Here is an 18331-nt window from a genome sequence, read left to right as displayed (position 1 = left end):
CTGGAAGCCTTCCCTCTGACGTTACAACGTCAGAGAGAAGGCGTCCAGTTCAGGCGCAGGATGCCTGTAGGAGCCAATGCCCGTGGCTTTGTGCACTGAATCAGTGAGGAAGAGGGAACTGGCTCGAAGATAACACCGCATCGATCGCACCGTGGACTGGCGGTTGAAGAACACTGTTTTGGGCCTGATGCACGTGCTGGCCTTGTGGGCCGGCAGGAAATTTCTGTGGACTGGCACTGGTCCATGGACCGGTGGTTGAAGAACACTGCTCTAGAAGGCAAAGATTGCAGATAAGGGGTTCCAGGTATGCAGGAATAAGAGTTTTCGTTTCCAACCTGCGCTTAACTTTAAAGGTGCATCCATTTCCACCAACGGAAACATGGTGCAAACCTTAGTGCCTAAAATTAGTCACGGATGCTGCTTATTCTATAATTACATGTGTAGCTTTGAGGAACGCTCCTGATGCGCCCATAATCTCCCATTTCTGCGCCTTGACCCCGCATGTAAATTTTAGGTGTGGATCTCGTGCCTAAATTTACACACATACATTCAAATTAAAAACAATTAATCCTAATTGCTTATTAAGAAGCCAGTTATAACATAAGTTCTTATTTGTATACCGTGCAAATGCCTTTCGGTTCTAGGTGGTTACATAAGTTGGATATATCAAAGAAGAAAATGTAACATAAAAAATTAATTTAGAAACATTTAAATTTATTATGTTAGGCACAAAGGTTAATTCGAGCACTAATTGGCTCATTATTCAGTTAAGTTGTATGTGCAAATGGGGCACCCGGCCAAGTGTGTGTGACTTATGTCTCAAAATGATCCGATGATTTTTATAATGGCTTCAGTGTTTCAAATGCTCAACTGTTCAATGTCCTCTATATGTAGATGTAGTTAGCCACATCCCAGTGGAGAGAGCCAACAGGGAAAAGTAATAGATTACTAAAACCTTTATATGGTGGTATTTTGGAAATAAGGAATTTTTATACCTTTTAATGCATCCGTGGAGGGTAAAATATTACATACAGGAACAGGGAAAGAACGTCTGAAGACAAATGGCTTGCCAGTCTTGGAAGTCACTTGCCTTAATGAGTGTTAAATTAGAGTGGAGAATCAGAGTGAACAACCTTTAGGGAAAAGAAGATTGGAACTGTGGAAATTTACTAGAGTCTGGGGTTTGCCTAAGTCTGGGGTTTGGGAGTATTGGGACCCCAGAAAAGAAGACAAGAGAGAAAACAAGAGGTGGTGTTGGGGTGCAAAGAGGAAGAAGGGAATCTTTTCAAAGAAACCTGCGATTCTCAGCTGAGGCAAGAAGTCCTGAATAAGGAGCCAAGGAGTTGGCGAGCAGAAGAATGAGATCTACCTGAACCAGAAATGGGTTTAAGGGTGACGGTGCGGAGGAACTGAAAGAAATCTCCGTGATTCTGGAAGATGTACTAAGTAAATCGACAAGTTAAAAAGTGATAAATTACCTGGACTGGATGACATACTGCAAATCATCCCAGAGTACTAAAAGAACTCAAACATGAAATTGCCGACCTGCCGTTAGATTGAAGTCTACAATATCCTGAGTGGAGTAGAACGGGTAGAAGTGGATCAATTTTTCACTCCATCAAAAATTACAAAGTCTAGAGGACACTCGAAGCTACAGGGAAATACTTTTAAAACCAGTAGGAGGAAATATTTTTTTCACTTAGAGAATAGTTAAGTGCTGAATGCATTGTTTGACGGAATACATAGACAAACATGATTTAATGGGACAGAGTCAGCATGGTTTTAGCCCAGTGGTTCCCAAACCTGTCCTGGGGGACCCCCAGCCAGTCAGGTTTTCAAGATATCCCTAATGAATATGCATGAGAGAGATTTGCATATAATGGAAGTGACAGGTATGCAAATCTCTCTCATGCATATTCATTAGGGATATCTTGAAAACCTGACTGGCTGGGGGTCCCCAAGGACAGATTTGGGAACTACTGGTTTAGCCGAAGGAGATCTTACCTCACCAATTAGCTGGCGGAAGAAGGTGCTTTTGCTGCACAATTTAAAATTCTGGTGGGGGGAAGTCTGTGGTCACATTTATTTTTAAATTCTGTCAGAAAAAAGGGGGGTGGAAATGTTTAGTTCAGGGGTAGGGAACTCCAGTCCTCGAGAGCCGTATTCCAGTCGGATTTTCAGGATTTCCCCAATGAATATGCATTGAAAGCAGTGCATGCAAATAGATCTCATGCATATTCATTGGGGAAATCCTGAAAACATGACTGGAATACGGCTCTCGAGGACCGGAGTTCCCTACCCCTGGTTTAGATAGAGGGAGAAGGCGTTTTTATTGCCCTAACTTTCTGTGCTTACTTATCCAGTTAGCGGACTAAATATTAGTGCCAACCAGTTAACGCCAATTCCACTCATGCTATAGCCACAGATCATCCCAGCATTCACCAGGCAATGTCATGGTGATCAGATCTGGTATTCAAAGGCACTAACCAGTGAAGTGCCACTGAATATCAGTGTCTGGCCTGCTCAGCATGGTTTAAGTGGGAAGGAGCCTCTCCTGCTCATTTAAACCATACTGAATATTGACCCCCTAGTCCTGTAAATTTGTACAGAAAATGTGTTGATACTTAAAAATCAGAAGCTATCTATGTTTTTTTATAGCATGATGACCTCCGACCTGTGATTTTGAGGCGTCGCTCTTCCTCGGACCTTTCAAAACAAAAATTTGGTACCATGCCACTGGTTCCAATTAGAGGGGATGACACTAATTCTACAATGGTATCTGCAAATCAGACACTGGTAAGTTACCTGCAATCCCTGAAACTCTTTGCTTAGTATCCAAGAGAAAAGTCATCGTGCTTAGCAAGTGCTTATGTATGAAAAAGTCGGTACAAATCATGAAAGAACACCGCTATGTTAATATCCCTGTGAGAGTTTACTGTGCATGACCTTTTAGACAGTTGTAAACCACCGGGGTTTATTTTTAATTTTCCAATTCTGAATTACATAGATCATTCACGGGCATTCACAACAATAAATTACAAATAAAGTCCACTCTCTTCTGGAGTCAGGGAGGCAATGAAGGACCATAAACATAGGAAAATAAAGGGAAACAAGCAAGGTGGATGAAAAAAAACTTCAGTTCAAGCCTCCAAAGACAAGGGAACACTAAAACACAAATATATATACAGTACTGCCTCGAAATTCGCGGGAGTTCCGTTCCTTATACTAAAGTCAGGCTACACCAATCGGGAGCTGCTTTGACACACCAGATAGCATGTCAAAGCAGCTCCTGATTGGTGTAACCATGACTTTAGTATAAGGAAGTGGTGGTCGGAAAATACAGCAAATTACCGAGTTTCGCGAACCGCAAATTTGTGGGGGTTTACTGTATTAGTACAAGTACAAGTGATCCCATAACAGTCATAGGTCATAAAACAACTCCACCTGCTATTGTATTATAACAATGCATAGGTCCCCTCCTCACCAGACACCAAGAACTGCAGACCTGAATATGTATACCCTAGAGGAAAGGAGAGACAGGGGAGATATGATTCAGACGTTCAAATACTTAAAGGGTATTAACGTAGAACAAAATCTTTTCCAGAGAAAGGAAAATGGTAAAACCAGAGGACATAATTTGAGGTTGAGGGGTGGTAGATTCAAAGGCAATGTTAGGAAATTCTACTTTACGGAGAGGGTGGTGGATGCCTGGAATGCGCTCCCGAGAGAGGTGGTGGAGAGTAAAACTGTGACTGAGTTCAAAGAAGCGTGGGATGAACACAGAAGATTTAGAATCAGAAAATAATATTAAAGATTGAACTAGGCCAGTTACTGGGCAGACTTGCACGATCTGTGTCTGTGTATGGCCGTTTGGTGGAGGATGGGCTGGGGAGGGCTTCAATGGCTGGGAGGGTGTAGATGGGCTGGAGTAAGTCTTAACAGAGATTGCGGCAGTTGGAACCCAAGCACAGTACCGGGTAAAGCTTTGGATTCTCGCCCAGAAATAGCTAAGAAGAAAAAAAAAAAAAATTTATATTGAATCAGGTTGGGCAGACTGGATGGACCATTCGGGTCTTTATCTGCCGTCATCTACTATGTTACTATGTTACTATGAGTCTTTCAAATAGTGTCACAAAATCCCATACACGTAGCCAACACTTTAACAACGCAAAAATCACAAAATCGCCACTTATGTTGTGCTGTTCTTCGTCTGGCTGTATGAGAAACAGACTAAAGCCTCAAATCCCTACGGGAGAACCCCGTTTCGCTAAGCACAAGTCTTTCGAGGCTTGAACCGAGGTCTTTTTTTTCTCTTCACCTTGCTTGCTTTCCTTGGTTTTTCTGTGTTTATGGTCCTTCGTTGCCTCCCTGACTCCAGAAGAGAGTGGACTTTAGTTGTGATTTAGAGTTCTCTCTACTCTTTCCTTATACAAAATTTCCTGCATTCACAACAATGCCATTTTCCATCCATTTTTACTGAAACAAGAGTCTCAAACGCTGATGTGCTTCGCCCTACCGTGCCATGTGCTGTCGCACTTTACCTCACCCTTCAGGACAAACTCCACCTCTCTCAGAACATTACTGCTCACATATCAAACTGTATCAACCATTCCCAGATCCCGACGCATATTATAGCTATCAACTTGTAATCTCCCTGGGAATGCCCAGGCTAATTTCTTGTTGTATTGGCGGGATAGAAGACATCAATGTAATGTAATGTAATTTCCTTCTCCCAGAGGATGCAAATTCAAAAGATTCCTCAACAGGACACTCCTTTCAAGCAGGGATTTGGAACAATACCTTAAGCAACCTAATAAAAGGCTTGATAAAAGGGATGGAAAACCTCTCATACGCTGAGAGATTGGAGAAACTGGGTCTCTTTTCCCTGGAGAAGAGGAGACTTAGAGGGGATATGATAGAGACTTATAAGATCATGAAGGGCATAGAGAGAGTAGAGAGGGACAGATTCTTCACACTTTCAAAAAATAAAAGAACAAGAGGACACTTGGAAAAGTTGAAAGGGGACAGATTTAAAACGAATGCTAGGAAGTTCTTCTTTACCCAACGAGTGGTGGACACCTGGAATGCGCTTCCAGAGGGAGTAATAGGGCAGAGTACAGTACAGGGGTTTAAGAAAGGATTGGACAATTTCCTGCTGGAAAAGGGGATAGAGGGGTATAAATAGAGGATTACTGCACAGGTCCTGGACCTGTTGGGCCGCCGCGTGAGCGGACTGCTGGGCATGATGGACCTCAGGTCTGACCCAGCAGAGGCATTGCTTATGTTCTTATGTTCTTATAATCCTGAACGCACCAACATACCATTCATTCAGAAAATCACTAAAAACCCACTTATTCAGCAAATTTATCCGATCCTTCAATTCCGCTCAACTCTTACCTCTTCTTATACGCTCCTTCTTCCTACTCTACCACCCCGTTCAGTCAACTGTCTTCCACACCTTCCCAAATCTAACTGACGTAACTTCGCTGTCCTTATAGCATCTCTTGTTGTAGGCGGGGAGAGTGTGGTGCAGTGGTTAAAGCTACAGCCTCAACACCCTGGGGTTGTTGATTCAAACCCACACTGCTCCTTGTGACCCTGGGCAAGTCGCTTAATCCCCCCATTGGCCCAGGTCCATTAGATAGATTGTGAGCCCACCGGGACAGACAGGGGAAAATGCTTGAGTACCTGAATAAATTCATGTAAACTGTTCCAAGCTCTCCTGGGAGAACGGTATAGAAAATTGAATAAATAAACCATATTGAACTGAAAAGGTATGACGGGATATAAATAAAGCTATTATTATTTATATTGCCCATCATATAAATGCCCTACCCTCCAGTGGTATAATGCATAGCCTCCACTATGCAGGAACCCTCCATTCTCTGTACCAAGTCTAATCATGCCATGTTTTATCATGCAGCGCTTTGCCCTACTTTGTCACACTGTCACCTTTTCTCTCTCTACTATACTATATGTCGCATCTTCCACATTATTTATTTATTTATTGCTTCCATTTGTGCGTCGCACATACCTATTCCAAGTTTCCAAGTTTATTAAATATTTTGATTTATCGCCTATTCAAAATTCAAGGCGATGTACAAGTAAATAAGAGTTTTTGGTAACGTACATACTATAATTAAATTAAAAAATAATAAACTTATGTATACAAATTACAATACAATTTTTGAGGTAATTACTACAAACTATAATGAAACAGAAGGAAAATTATTTAATGGTTACAATCGCTATTAAAAACATTAAATTCAAGGGAAAAACATTAGGAAGGGGGAACGAAGACATTTGGCCTAATACTTAAATTAAGAATATGAAGGATTTAGTCGTTAAAAGCATCTATAAATAGAAAACTTTTTAGTTCAGACTTAAATTTTGACAGGTTTTTTTCTTGTCTTAGGTAAAGTGGGAGGTTGTTCCAGGTTTGAAGGGCTGTTATTGAAAAGATTGTGCTACGTCTTGTGTTAATAACTTTTAGTGATGGAATTGCTAATAGGTGTTGGTCTTGAGATCTAAGAGATCTAGAAGTGGTATAAGGTATCAAAAGTCTATATATAAAGGCTGGAGTTTTGTATTCTATAGCTTTAAAGGTGAGCAAACATTGTTTATATAATATGCGATGTACTACCGGAAGCCAGTGTGCTATCTTAAGTAGGGGTGAAACATGATCAAATTTTTTGGCTTTATACCTATTCAAGCTCTTGGCGACATTACAGAGGAAGGGGTTAGAAGAGGGTAGGGAGGACAATGGAGGGCAGGAAGATACAGGAGGAGAAGAGAATACAAGTGATTAGGGGGTCCTTTTATCAAGCCACGCTAGCGGGGTTAGCGCGTCGGACATTTCATCACGTGCTAACCCCCGCAGCCGGCTAAAAAACTAACGCCTGCTCAATGCAGGCGTTCTAACGTGTGGTATTACGCGTGTTAACCCCCTACCGCAGCTTGATAAAAGGACCCCCTAGGCGTCAAATAGATGAGTTTTCAGTATCTTCCGGAATATGGTGTCGTTAGGTTCCGTCCTGGTCATTTCAAGTCTTTACGCCTAGAAAGGCGAGCATGGAATGGAAAACACGTTTGTATTGCAGATTTTTGTGGAAGGGAGATTTAGAAGTATTCTGTTGAGGGTTCTGCGGAGAGTACACTATGCCTTGCATTACACTTGCCATACTATGTCGACCCTGCTACGATTTCTCACGCTATGTCTGCTACACAATGTTTGCTGTTCCATGACTACCGTGCTATGTTCTCTCATGCTACATGTCAATACTATCGTGTCATAGTAGGTCAGCCATGCTTCTAATACTGATTTTCTCCCCACGTGGTCCTTTCTCTCTCCTCTCTGCCTCACTAGCAGCTTCCTCATCACCAACCACCGCGGTCCATTTCCCTCCCATCATGGCACCAGTTTTATTTTTTAAAAATCTTTATTCATTTTTGAATCTTACAACAAGTGAATTAAACATAATGAAAACAATTTTCACATTTCACTTGTATATACAATCAATTATTCTTATATGATAAATTAAATACCCCCCTTTTTATTCATATTCCTATTCCATATGATATACATTTCCCACCCCAACCCCATATATATTCTACTCATGTGCTAAAATGTCTGATCATTAGAATAATTAGTCAATGGCCCCCATATTTTTTTAAAATTATGAATATTCCCTTGTTGTAACGCTATCATCTTTTCCATCTTATATATGTAACAAACTGAATTCCACCAAAATGTATAATTTAATTTAGTATAATCTTTCCAATTTTGAGTAATTTGTTGCATGGCGACCCCTGTCAATATTAATAACAATTTGTTATTATTTGCAGAAATCGGACTCTGAGTTCTCATTGCTGTACCAAATAATATAGTGTCATATGAGAGTCCTACATGGTTTTCTAATCATTTATTAATTTGGGGCCAAATTCGTTTCCAAAAAGCAGTTACACAGGGACAAAAAAAATCAAGTGGTCTAACGTCCCAATTTCTAATCTACAATGCCAGCATCTATTAGATCTAGTGCACCAGTTTTAATGCAAAAATATCAGCCGTAAGGAAAAAAGTAAGCTAAGGTCTCACAGAATCCTGACCCTCCCCCCCCCTTCTCATTGCTGTGGGGTGCATCCCTATGGGACTCTTATTTGTTCTTCTATCCTTATTTAATCTTCATAAAGATCAAGATGCTGCTGTGTGCAACATTTCAGGAGCACATAAAGAACTAACCCCCTCCTTTACCGACGCATAGCGTGGGTTTTAGCGCCGGCAGCGGTGGTAACTGCTCCGACGCTTAGAGGAATTCTAAGAGCGTCCGAGCAGTTACTGCCGCTGCCGGCGCTAAAACCCACGCTACATGTTTGTAAAGGGGGGGGTAAGTGGATGAGTAGCCTAAGGAATGAACTCTAAGGAGGGGAGGAGTAGATTAGTGATTAAGAACCAGGGGCGCCGGGATCAATTCCCGCTGTGGCTCCTTGTGACCCTGAGAAAGTCACTTACTCCATTGCCCTGGATATAAAAGCTTAGATTGTGAGCCCACTAGGGGCAGGAAAAGTACCTGTATATATATTGTGCAAACCACATCGGCTTTACCACAAGATGACGGTATATCAAAACCATGATCCTTAAATGCCAACACTGTCACTGCTGGGAGAATGGTTCAATGGTTAGCATTGCACATGGAAAGAAATGCCAAATTAAGGCTGCTTTGGGCTTTGAATGTTTTCAAAAAATTTACAGTTTTAGAAGATTATGTAATATACTTGGTCATAAAAGGGGCCTGAAGCCAGTCTTTCTGGCACAGCAGTGTATACTGCATGTTGACCTTGGGTAGTTGATATGATACAGTTAAAATTTAACTAGTGTCTGTCGGTATGATGTTCACCATTTACAGGGATCTCTTTTCAATCCAAACTAAAGGTTGGATGCCAAAATAAGCTGTGTTTAGATATGTCCTGAATTTCTCAACTAGTGATTAGATGAGGCATTACTCATTAGCCCAATATTCTCATACCCCTACTGGGATTACGAGCATAATCCGTTCCAGGAGCATGCTCGTAATCCAAAATGCTCGTTTATCAAAACAAAGTTCCCCATAGAAAACAGTGGCAACAGCAACGATTTGTTCTAGAACCCGGGGTCTATACCTGTCAGGTGCCGGGTGCTGCAGCGCCGTCTCCTCCGTCGGTCATCTGAAGAAGAACCCCACAGTGCCGCTTCGGGGGGGGGGGGATGCCAGCTGCCGGAGAACCCCGCAGTGCCGCTTCAGAGGGATGCCTCCTCCATCCGCCGGCCAGCCCTCCACGTCGAATGCCCCCCCGCATGCTGGAGAGCCCCCACCCGAGCCCACGCAGCCGAGCGCCACCCCACCCGCACGCCGCGCACAACACCGATGATTGACGCTGTGCATGTCGCACGCAACACGCAGGCGGGACAGCACCCGGCCGCGCAGGCCCAGAGAGAGGTCCTCCAACCTGCGGAAGGCACCCGATGTAGAAGGCTGGCCGGAAGACGGAAGAGGAATCCCCCGAAGCAGCGCTTCCTGGACTGTAAGTGCTCGTTGATCGGGGCAGTGCTCAGTTTGCGAGTCAAAAGTTTGCTGAGTGTTTTGCTCGTCTTGCAAAACACTCGCAAACCGGGTTACTCGCAAACCAAAGTACCACTGTATATGCATTTTATGATACGAGGGTCGTTGAAAAGTTCTCAACCCAGCCAACAGCGCTGGGGCAGTGTCCATCCAGCTATATACTTAGTCCAGTGATTGGCCACTTTTTTTTTGTTCCGTTGGAAAAATTTGGAAGGGAAAAAGTGGAAAAAAAATAATCGCTGGGCTAAGTGTATAGCCCCCCACAGAGACTGCCCCAACTTTCTTGGTTGGACTGAGAACTTTTCAGCGGCCCCTCATAGCTCTGATTGGACCACTACAAAATAATTCAAAAGTGGTACAGTACATAAACCCAGAGAGCAAGTCACATGGGTCATATCTGACAAAGGGACCTATGTGGGCCCAAAAACCCATCTGCAAAGCTGTCTTTGACTTACCCCCCCTCTTTTACAAAGGCGCGCTAAGCGTTTTAGCGCGCGATTAGCGTGTGTTAAATCAACGCACGCTCTAAACACCATTGTGTCCATAGGATAACACGCACGCATTAGCGTTTAGCGCGCTAAAAAGCAAAGCGACACCAGAAAGTATTTCTTCACAGAGAGAGTGGTTGATCATTGGAACAAGCTTCCAGTGCAGGTGATCGAGGCAGACAGCGTGCCAGACTTTAAGAAGAAATGGGATACCCATGTGGGATCCCTACGAGGGTCAAGATAAGGAAATTGGGTCATTAGGGCATAGACAGGGGGTGGGTAAGCAGAGTGGGCAGACTTGATGGGCTGTAGCCCTTTTCTGCCCTCATCTTCTATGTTTCTATGTTTCTATGATGGGTCATTTGGCCTTTATCTGCCATCATGTTTCTATGTTTCTATAATCAGAAAGTTCTATGACATCACAATGCAGGTGTAAAGAGCCTTAGCCTATAGGAAGAGGAGATGCAAATGTTAAGAGCCTTAGCCAATAGGGAGAGGAGGAGAGAGTGGCTGCTGCAGACACCAGAAAGTATTTCTTCACAGAGAGAGTGGTTGATCATTGGAACAAGCTTCCAGTGCAGGTGATCGAGGCAGACAGCGTGCCAGACTTTAAGAATAAATGGGATACCCATGTGGGATCCCTACGAGGGTCAAGATAAGGAAATTGGGTCATTAGGGCTTAGACAGGGGGTGGGTAGGCAGAGTGGGCAGACTTGATGGGCTGTAGCCCTTTTCTGCCGTCATCTTCTATGTTTCTATGTTTCTTTGTAAAAAAGAGGGGGTTAGTCTTACACTGGCTCACAAATGTTAAGGAGCTTAGTTTAGCATTCAATTTTTGTTTAAATTGAGGGCTGTAGCTGCTTGCGTCTATTGTTATACTGTCTCATGTTGGTTGTTTCTCACCGTCTTCTCACTTTTTACTGTATTCTCTCTCATGCTATTTTCTATTTCTTGCTCTCTTTTTAAATATTTTTCTGTCACCTGTTTTCTGCTTACCTTTCTTTCCTCTGCCAACTCTTTCCCCCCTCCCCCCCCCCCCCCCGTTTCTGTTTTTTCAGCGTCGGCTACACACACGAAGGACTCTCTCGATGTTCTTTGTAAGTATTTGCATGGTGATTTGCATGCTGTTCCATGATGTTTCTGCATGTACGTTGCATATTGTGCTTTAAGTTTGACTTGCTCTCTTCCCATCCCAGCGGTGTGAATAGTAAATGAGTGCAAACAAAAAGTTGACCCTGGTACTCCACAAAATGGAATTTGGACGAAGACAAAAAAAACCCCCCAAAACTTGTGGAGAAGGTGATGTTCAAGATGAAGGCTTTATTTAAAAGTACAGTTTTATAATCCACATAAAAACATCTAGGACCCAAAACATTGGGACCTATGGTCCATAGATGGGTCCTAGATGTTGTTATGGGAATGGTAAATGAAACATACAAAGATGCTGAATAACCAAATCTGTTTCTCTCACTCTGTACAACTAATCCTATAACTGGGTCTCTTTTCCCTGGAGAAGAGGAGACTTAGAGGGGATATGATAGAGACTTACAAGATCATGAAGGGCATAGAGAGAGTAGAAAGGGACAGATTCTTCAAACTTTCAAAAAATAAAAGAACAAGAGGGCATTCGGAAAAGTTGAAAGGGGACAGATTCAAAACGAATGCCAGGAAGGTCTTCTTTACCCAACGTGTGGTGGACACCTGGAATACGCTTCCAGAGGGCGTAATAGGGCAGAGTACGGTATTGGGGTTCAAGAAAGGATTGGACAATTTCCTGCTGGAAAAGGAGATAGAGGATTACTGCACAGGTCCTGGACCTGTTGGGCCGCCGCGTGAGCGGACTGCTGGCACGATGGACCTCAGGTCTGACCCGGCAGAGGCATTGCTTATGTTCATATGAGATCTTCTGCAACCACACACCAAAAGTTAGAACATCTACCGAGTAATGAATCTTTCTTTGGTTATCAATTATATCCTGAGAAACATAAAACCCCCTCCTTAACCAACGCATAGCGTGGGTTTTAGCACTGGCAGCGGTGGTTACTGCTCCGACGCACACAGGAATTCTATGAGCATTGGAGAGGTTGCCGTCACTGCCAGCGCTAAAACCCACGCTATGCTTAGTAAAGAAGGGGGTAAATTAGAACCTTTATAATTCTGAATGGCTCTGACTCGTTAGTTTCATGCTTTTTGCATCCTCATTTTTTAACAGAATTGTTACAGCATGTAAAATTGTTTCATCTAATGGGCAAAAATGGAAAAGATCCTTATTGTTACATGGTTTATGTTTCATTATTATTAGAGAATGACAAGGGGGAAAAAAATTTGTCACCGTCCCGTTCCTTCAAACTCATCCCCATCACCGTCCCATCTCCACGAGCTCAGTCCCCGCCCCGTCCCCACAAACCATCTGATCCCATCCACACAAGCCTCAAATAATTTTATACTAAACTTATTTTATTAAAAGTATAAAAAGAAACAATATTCTGTACAATTGTCATTTTATAAATCAAAGATCTGGCTGCTGATCTAGAGAAAGAGATGTTGAGCTGGCAGGGCTTTCTTTATAAATGTTTTATCAACACAACTAATATATTACTTTATCCTAAAGCGAAACAAAAAAGAAAATAAATAGAATTTTTTTTCTGCCTTTGTTGTCTGATTTCTGCTTTCCTCATTTTCTCCTCATTCAATTCATATCATCCATTGTCTGCCTTCTCTCTCCCTTCCATCTCTCCCTCCACCACCCCCCAATTGGTCTGGCACCCATCTTCTTCCCTCCGCTCCCCCCATAGTCTGGTATCTCTCTCTTCCCCATTTCCCTTCAGCGTCTTCTCCCCACTCTCCACTTCTTTTCCCCATTTCCCTTCAGCGTCTATTCCTCTCCCCCCCCCCATCTTTCTCCACTTCCCTTCTGCGCATGCAGTCCAGCAGCCCCCCCATCACCGAAGTCATCTCCGAGTCATCCGAGGGCATCTACCTCCCTTCCTTCCTTCCCCTCACCTTAACTGGCAATTTGGGGGGGGGGGGGGGTTGTCTCCCACCTGCCCAAGCCGAACTTCATCAAGTCGCGTGTGGCTGCCAAAACTTGTCCTCTGATGCAACTTCCTGTTTCCGGTTGCATCAGAGGAAAAGTTTTGGCAGCCACACACTACTTGATGAAAGCCAGCTCGGGCAGCTGGAAGATAAACCCCCCCCCCCCACAAAAAAACCACAGTAAGGGGAGGGAGGGAAGGAAGGAAGGGAGGGAGGGAGATGGCTGATCGGTGACCGTGCGCGTTCCCGACCTTAACTGCAGAGACAAGGCCATTCACCGCTCCATGTGGTGGTGAATGGCCTTGTTCCTATACCCCCGGCGACGACGATGTTTTCTCCCACCATTTCGGCAGCTTACCCGTGGCTAGCCGTGGGTAACAGCCTCCATATCATTCTCTAATTACTATCTCAGGGGATAATCTCTACCATCTTAAGCTTCCATTCTACCATTTTTTCTGCAAGCAAAGCAGCGTTTAATATCCAGTGACTCCAACTGCATCCAATGAGAACTTGCTAGGCATGTTTTCTTGATTATTCAAATAAAATCTCACCGTAACTTATTGGATGATAATCATAAACGCTAAGAGAAAATGGATCTTTATTGATCCTAATTCCACTAATCAACAAAACAAACAGCTACCAAACATTTGGAGGGTAATTTTGGAAGAAAGCACTGTTATAGGGTAAGGTACACCAGTAGCATAGTAAGGGGGGTGTGACAAGGGGGGCGGACCGCCTCAGGTGCGATCTTCCTCGTGGCACTGGCACCCCCTCCCTCCCCTCCCTCCTTCCCACTCTTTTCCCTGCCGCATGTGCATGCCCATACCCCGTCTCCATACCTTTTTAAGTCCAACGCGAGCAGCAACGAACTTGCTGCCTGCGTTGGCTTCGACGCTCTCTCTGACATCATTTAAGTGTTTCCTTTTTTGCAAGAAGAGATGAGCCTTAATAACATAGTCAAATAGAATGATATTGAGGGACAGGACCTATCATAACAATGCATCCAGCTTTGATAGAAAAGCTTTAATTTTTGGAAATGATCAATTTGCTTACTTTGCTATGTGATATTCTCTTCCTTTCTAAGCCAATGAAGATGCACCAGGACTCGTTGGAGGAACAAAGCGAAAAGGAAATGGCTGAATCTGAACCCATTTATGAGGAAGTCGGTACCTTTTCTAATCTGATTCCACCAGAAATGGACAACAGTCTCCTTGCTGATGCAACTCAGTTGCCTCCCATAGACAAAACAAGGAATCCCATTCCATCCCAGGATCAGACACTAAGTGCAGCACTTGTGGAATCAAGCCCAGGGAAAGCTCACTCCCTGGAAAGGGGTGTCAGAGCGGAATTTGCTAAGGCAGTTTCTCTTGAAAGGAATTTCAGCACGGATCCTGCCAGGACCTCCCCCGTGAACAGGACTGTAGAGAGTAGCCCCCCCAAAACTGCTTCTCTTGAAAGAAATCTGAACCTTGGCCCAGCACAGTCTCCGAGGGGTCCTCTAGGCAAAGGTGCCGTGGACTTTGGCACTATGCGCCCCCTCTTCTTTGAGCCCATACCTCTGTTGGATCCTTCAAAGGCTGCCCTAAAGAAGAAAAATGCCCAGTTGCCCTCCCCAATGCAAGAAAAGCTGATTCAGGAGCTCAGTACAGTCATCCAGAAGAAAAGTGAGCCTGAAATAGGAACAGAACAACAAGTCACATGAACCTGGAGGAATCATTCATAAACTGGATTTTGCTTGTCTGATCTTCGATTCTTGAAGACCCTACATATCACACCATTGCCAGGGCTTGTTTAAATAATTCTGTGTTATATGAAGGCTGAAGGGGAGGTATTGCCCCCCCCCCAAAAAAAAAACAACAAAAACCCAACCAACTCACCTCACATTTGAGGGATCGCATCCATGTATGGTCAGCTGTTCTCTATTATTATTTTGTTTCCAGCCATAGTAGATGGTGAAATTGTATACATAAGAACATTCTTCCTAAAGTGATAGGGCAAATGCAGAAGGGAAAGAGAGATGAAAACGATGCAACAGAAAAGAGAGACTATGAAAGAGAATGAACACGAGAAAATAGGAAAAGCAGAGTACTGATAGAGAATACACCAACCCCTGTATTTCCAGGGTTCAGAGAATCTTAGGAAGTCCTGTGTTTGCCACAGGTCTGACCTAGTACGACTATTCTTATGTCCTTAGTCTGCTATTTGGGTAGCTCTCCAGATAAAGTTAGGACAGCAAGAATGCCATCCCGTTTCTTCCCTCATCATCTCCCTGTCCAGTATTTCTCCTCTTCCCAACCCCATCTGCGTTCCAGTAAGTCATCCTACCCACCCATCACAGGCAATAGCAGCAATCCACAAACTTTGCCCGAGGCCAGACCCATAGTCTTCCCTCTGACATAACTTCCTGTTTCCGACAGGACAGGTCGGATCACAGGAAAAGCTCTGGGTCCAGTCGTAGGCAGCATTTGTAAATTGCTGTCACTGCTAAGGGACCTTTAGAAGCTAGACTAGGTGGGGGCTAAGAAAGACAGGTAGATGGCAGAGCTTGGGAGGAAGTGTGGGATGCCAAGAGAAGGGGAAAAATGCCTGGGATCTCTCGGAGAGAGAAAGAGATAATGGTTACTGTGGATGGGCAGACTAGATGGGCCATTTGGCCTTTATCTGCCGTCATGTTTCTATCTGGATCGGGGAGAGGCAAGAGAAGGAGACAGACCACAGGCAGGGGAGAGAGGGGGAAGATTGCCTAATCCTAGGGCTAGACCCAGATCTATTTGAGCGACTAGAATTGCTCTGTAATGTGCACCTTATATGTGAGCATATTGCAGAGTACAAGAGGAAATGTATTTCTGTTTGTGTAGTGTGGCATTACTTGCAGTCCGACATCTCAGGATTTCCCATTTAGTCGTCGTTCTGCACAGTTTCTAATCTGTGGTCACTTGTTCTGTTTTTGAGATCTGTGTTGTGTATGACAGAATTTTCAGTTCTCTGTTACTTCAGAAGTGCTTGATAATGAAAAGGTGAGTTGTTGTAATTGAGGTGACTCCATAATTTGTATATATTATGTACACTGTATTTCACCTATGAAGATATACTATATATACTCAAATATAGCCTAGATTTTTGGGCCCAAAAAATGGCCTAAAAACGAGGGTCTCAGTTTATATTCAAGTCCTCATCATCTCAGACCCATCACAGGCCTCTCCCCAGGACTACCTTAAGCCCTGCTGGTTCATTGGTGAGCCAGGGCAAGAGCCTATGTTCCCTCTGAGCCCAGGAGCAATTGCTCAAATATACTAGGAGTGTTGCTCACAGATTTTACAAGGCTGCTCACAAATATACTAGCAAATCTAGAAAATTGTTGGTGTTTAGAACTTGCTCAGATTCAATTTTTTTATTTTTATTTTTTAATTTGTTGCTCACATGACAGAAAATTTGTACGCACCTGGCCAGTCCTCAGAGGGAATACTAGCAAGAGCAATCCTGCCCCATGCAGTCTCACTAGTCAAAATGGCTATTGCAAGAGCAATCCTGCCCCATGCAGTCTCACTAGTCAAAATGGCTATTGCAAGAGCAATCCTGCCCCATGCAGTCTCACTAGTCAAAATGGCTATTGCAAGAGCAATCCTGCCCCATGCAGTCTCACTAGTCAAAATGGCTATTGCAAGAGCAATCCTGCCCCATGCAGTCTCACTAGTCAAAATGGCTATGGCAAGAGCAATCCTGCCCCATGCAGTCTCACTAGTCAAAATGGCTATGGCAAGAGCAATCCTGCCCCATGCAGTCTCACTAGTCAAAATGGCTATGGCAAGAGCAATCCTGCCCCATGCAGTCTCACTAGTCAAAATGGCTATGGCAAAAGCAATCCTGCCCCATGCAGTCTCACTAGTCAAAATGGCTATTGCAAGAGCAATCCTGCCCCATGCAGTCTCACTAGTCAAAATGGCTATTGCAAGAGCAATCCTGCCCCATGCAGTCTCACTAGTCAAAATGGCTATGGCAAGAGCAATCCTGCCCCATGCAGTCTCACTAGTCAAAATGGCTATGGCAAGAGCAATCCTGCCCCATGCAGTCTCACTAGTCAAAATGGCTATGGCAAGAGCAATCCTGCCCCATGCAGTCTCACTAGTCAAAATGGCTATGGCAAGAGCAATCCTGCCCCATGCAGTCTCACTAGTCAAAATGGCTATGGCAAGAGCAATCCTGCCCCATGCAGTCTCACTAGTCAAAATGGCTATGGCAAGTGTATTTATTTATTTGGATTCATTAACTTTTCATGAAGAGATTCACCCAAATGGGTAATAATCAAGTACTCGAGTATTCTCCCTATCTACCCCAGCAGGCTTTCAATCTCACTATGGTACCTGGGACAATGAAGTGTTAAGTTACTTGCCCAGAGCCATAAGGAGCATACCGAGATTAAATTCACAACCTCAGGGTACCGAGGCAGCAGCTCTAACCACTAGGCCACCCCTCTGTGAGAGTTTGGTTTATATTCCAGTAAACTTTTTTTCCCCATCTTTTGGGGGAGGGGAAAGGATACCTCAGTTTATATTTGGGTATTTACAGTAATTGCATATTTCTGCAGTTGTACATGTTTTATAGATCAATAAAAAGGAAGTTTAAAAAAAATTCAGTTGGATGGTGGAGTTGAATTCCACATTAATAGAAATAGGTTTATTTATTTAAATTATTTGTAGCCCACCTAAGCAGGTTATTACAATCATAAACTCACACATAATGAAAATACACACGTATAACTTAGGGTTCATAGACAACGGCGCGAAAGTCAAAGGTACGCCCGGACAATTGAGCGCAGCACGGAGTTGCGCACCGTTCAAAATTACTGTTTTTAGGGGCTCCGACGGGGGGTTTTGTTGGGGAACCCCCCCACACTTTACTTAATAGACATCGTGCCGGTGTTATGGGGGTTTGGGGGGTTGTAACCCTCCACATTTTACTGTAAACTTAACTTTTTCCCTAAAAACAGGGAAAAAGTGAAGTTTTCAGTAAAATGTGGGGGGTTACAACCCCCCACAACGCGGCGCAATGTCTATTAAGTAAAGTGGGGGGGGTTCCCCCCACGCCCCCCCGTCGGAGCCCTAAAAACAGTAATTTTGAGCGGCGCGCACCTCCACGCTGCGCTCAATTGTCTGGGCGCGCCTTTGTCCCGGCGCGCTTTTAACCTGACACCATAACTTAGTAAATGACATT

General features: G+C 43.8%; 2 protein-coding genes across 8 annotated transcripts in view; both read left to right on the top strand.

Moving 5' to 3' along the window:
• Positions 1-17192, top strand: part of ARAP3 (ArfGAP with RhoGAP domain, ankyrin repeat and PH domain 3) — a 293655-nt gene extending 276463 nt beyond the window's left edge. For 5 of the 7 annotated variants that reach the window (XM_033926806.1, XM_033926807.1, XM_033926804.1 and 2 more), the window contains 3 exons: positions 2659-2796; positions 11143-11181; positions 14205-17192. In XM_033926806.1, the coding sequence (XP_033782697.1) occupies positions 2659-2796; positions 11143-11181; positions 14205-14822 (795 nt within the window). In that variant the 3' untranslated portion in view covers positions 14823-17192. Of the gene's footprint in view, positions 1-2658; positions 2797-11142; positions 11182-14204 lie in introns of those variants that run through there. The other 2 variants (XM_033926811.1, XM_033926812.1) reach the window with 2 other exon arrangements.
• Positions 16130-17945, top strand: LOC117351863 (ice nucleation protein-like). The gene is made up of 3 exons (XM_033927712.1): positions 16130-16137; positions 16365-16627; positions 16676-17945. Exons 1-3 carry the CDS (start codon positions 16130-16132, stop codon positions 17395-17397), a joined length of 993 nt encoding a protein of 330 aa, XP_033783603.1. The 3' UTR covers positions 17398-17945.
• The last annotated feature ends 386 nt before the right edge of the window (positions 17946-18331 follow it).

This window comes from Geotrypetes seraphini, chromosome 18 (genome assembly GCF_902459505.1).
Source record: "Geotrypetes seraphini chromosome 18, aGeoSer1.1, whole genome shotgun sequence".
Lineage (NCBI taxonomy): Eukaryota > Metazoa > Chordata > Amphibia > Gymnophiona > Dermophiidae > Geotrypetes > Geotrypetes seraphini.
Note: the sequence above shows the minus strand (reverse complement) of the source record. Positions and strands in the feature narration are given on the sequence as shown.

What these genes read in the sequence shown, in the direction of transcription:
- LOC117351863 (XM_033927712.1), top strand. An exon ending in ATGCAGTCTCACTAGTCAAA is followed by an intron (nt 16,628 to 16,675) that starts ATGGCTATTGCA and finishes TCACTAGTCAAA; the next exon opens with ATGGCTATTGCAAGAGCAAT.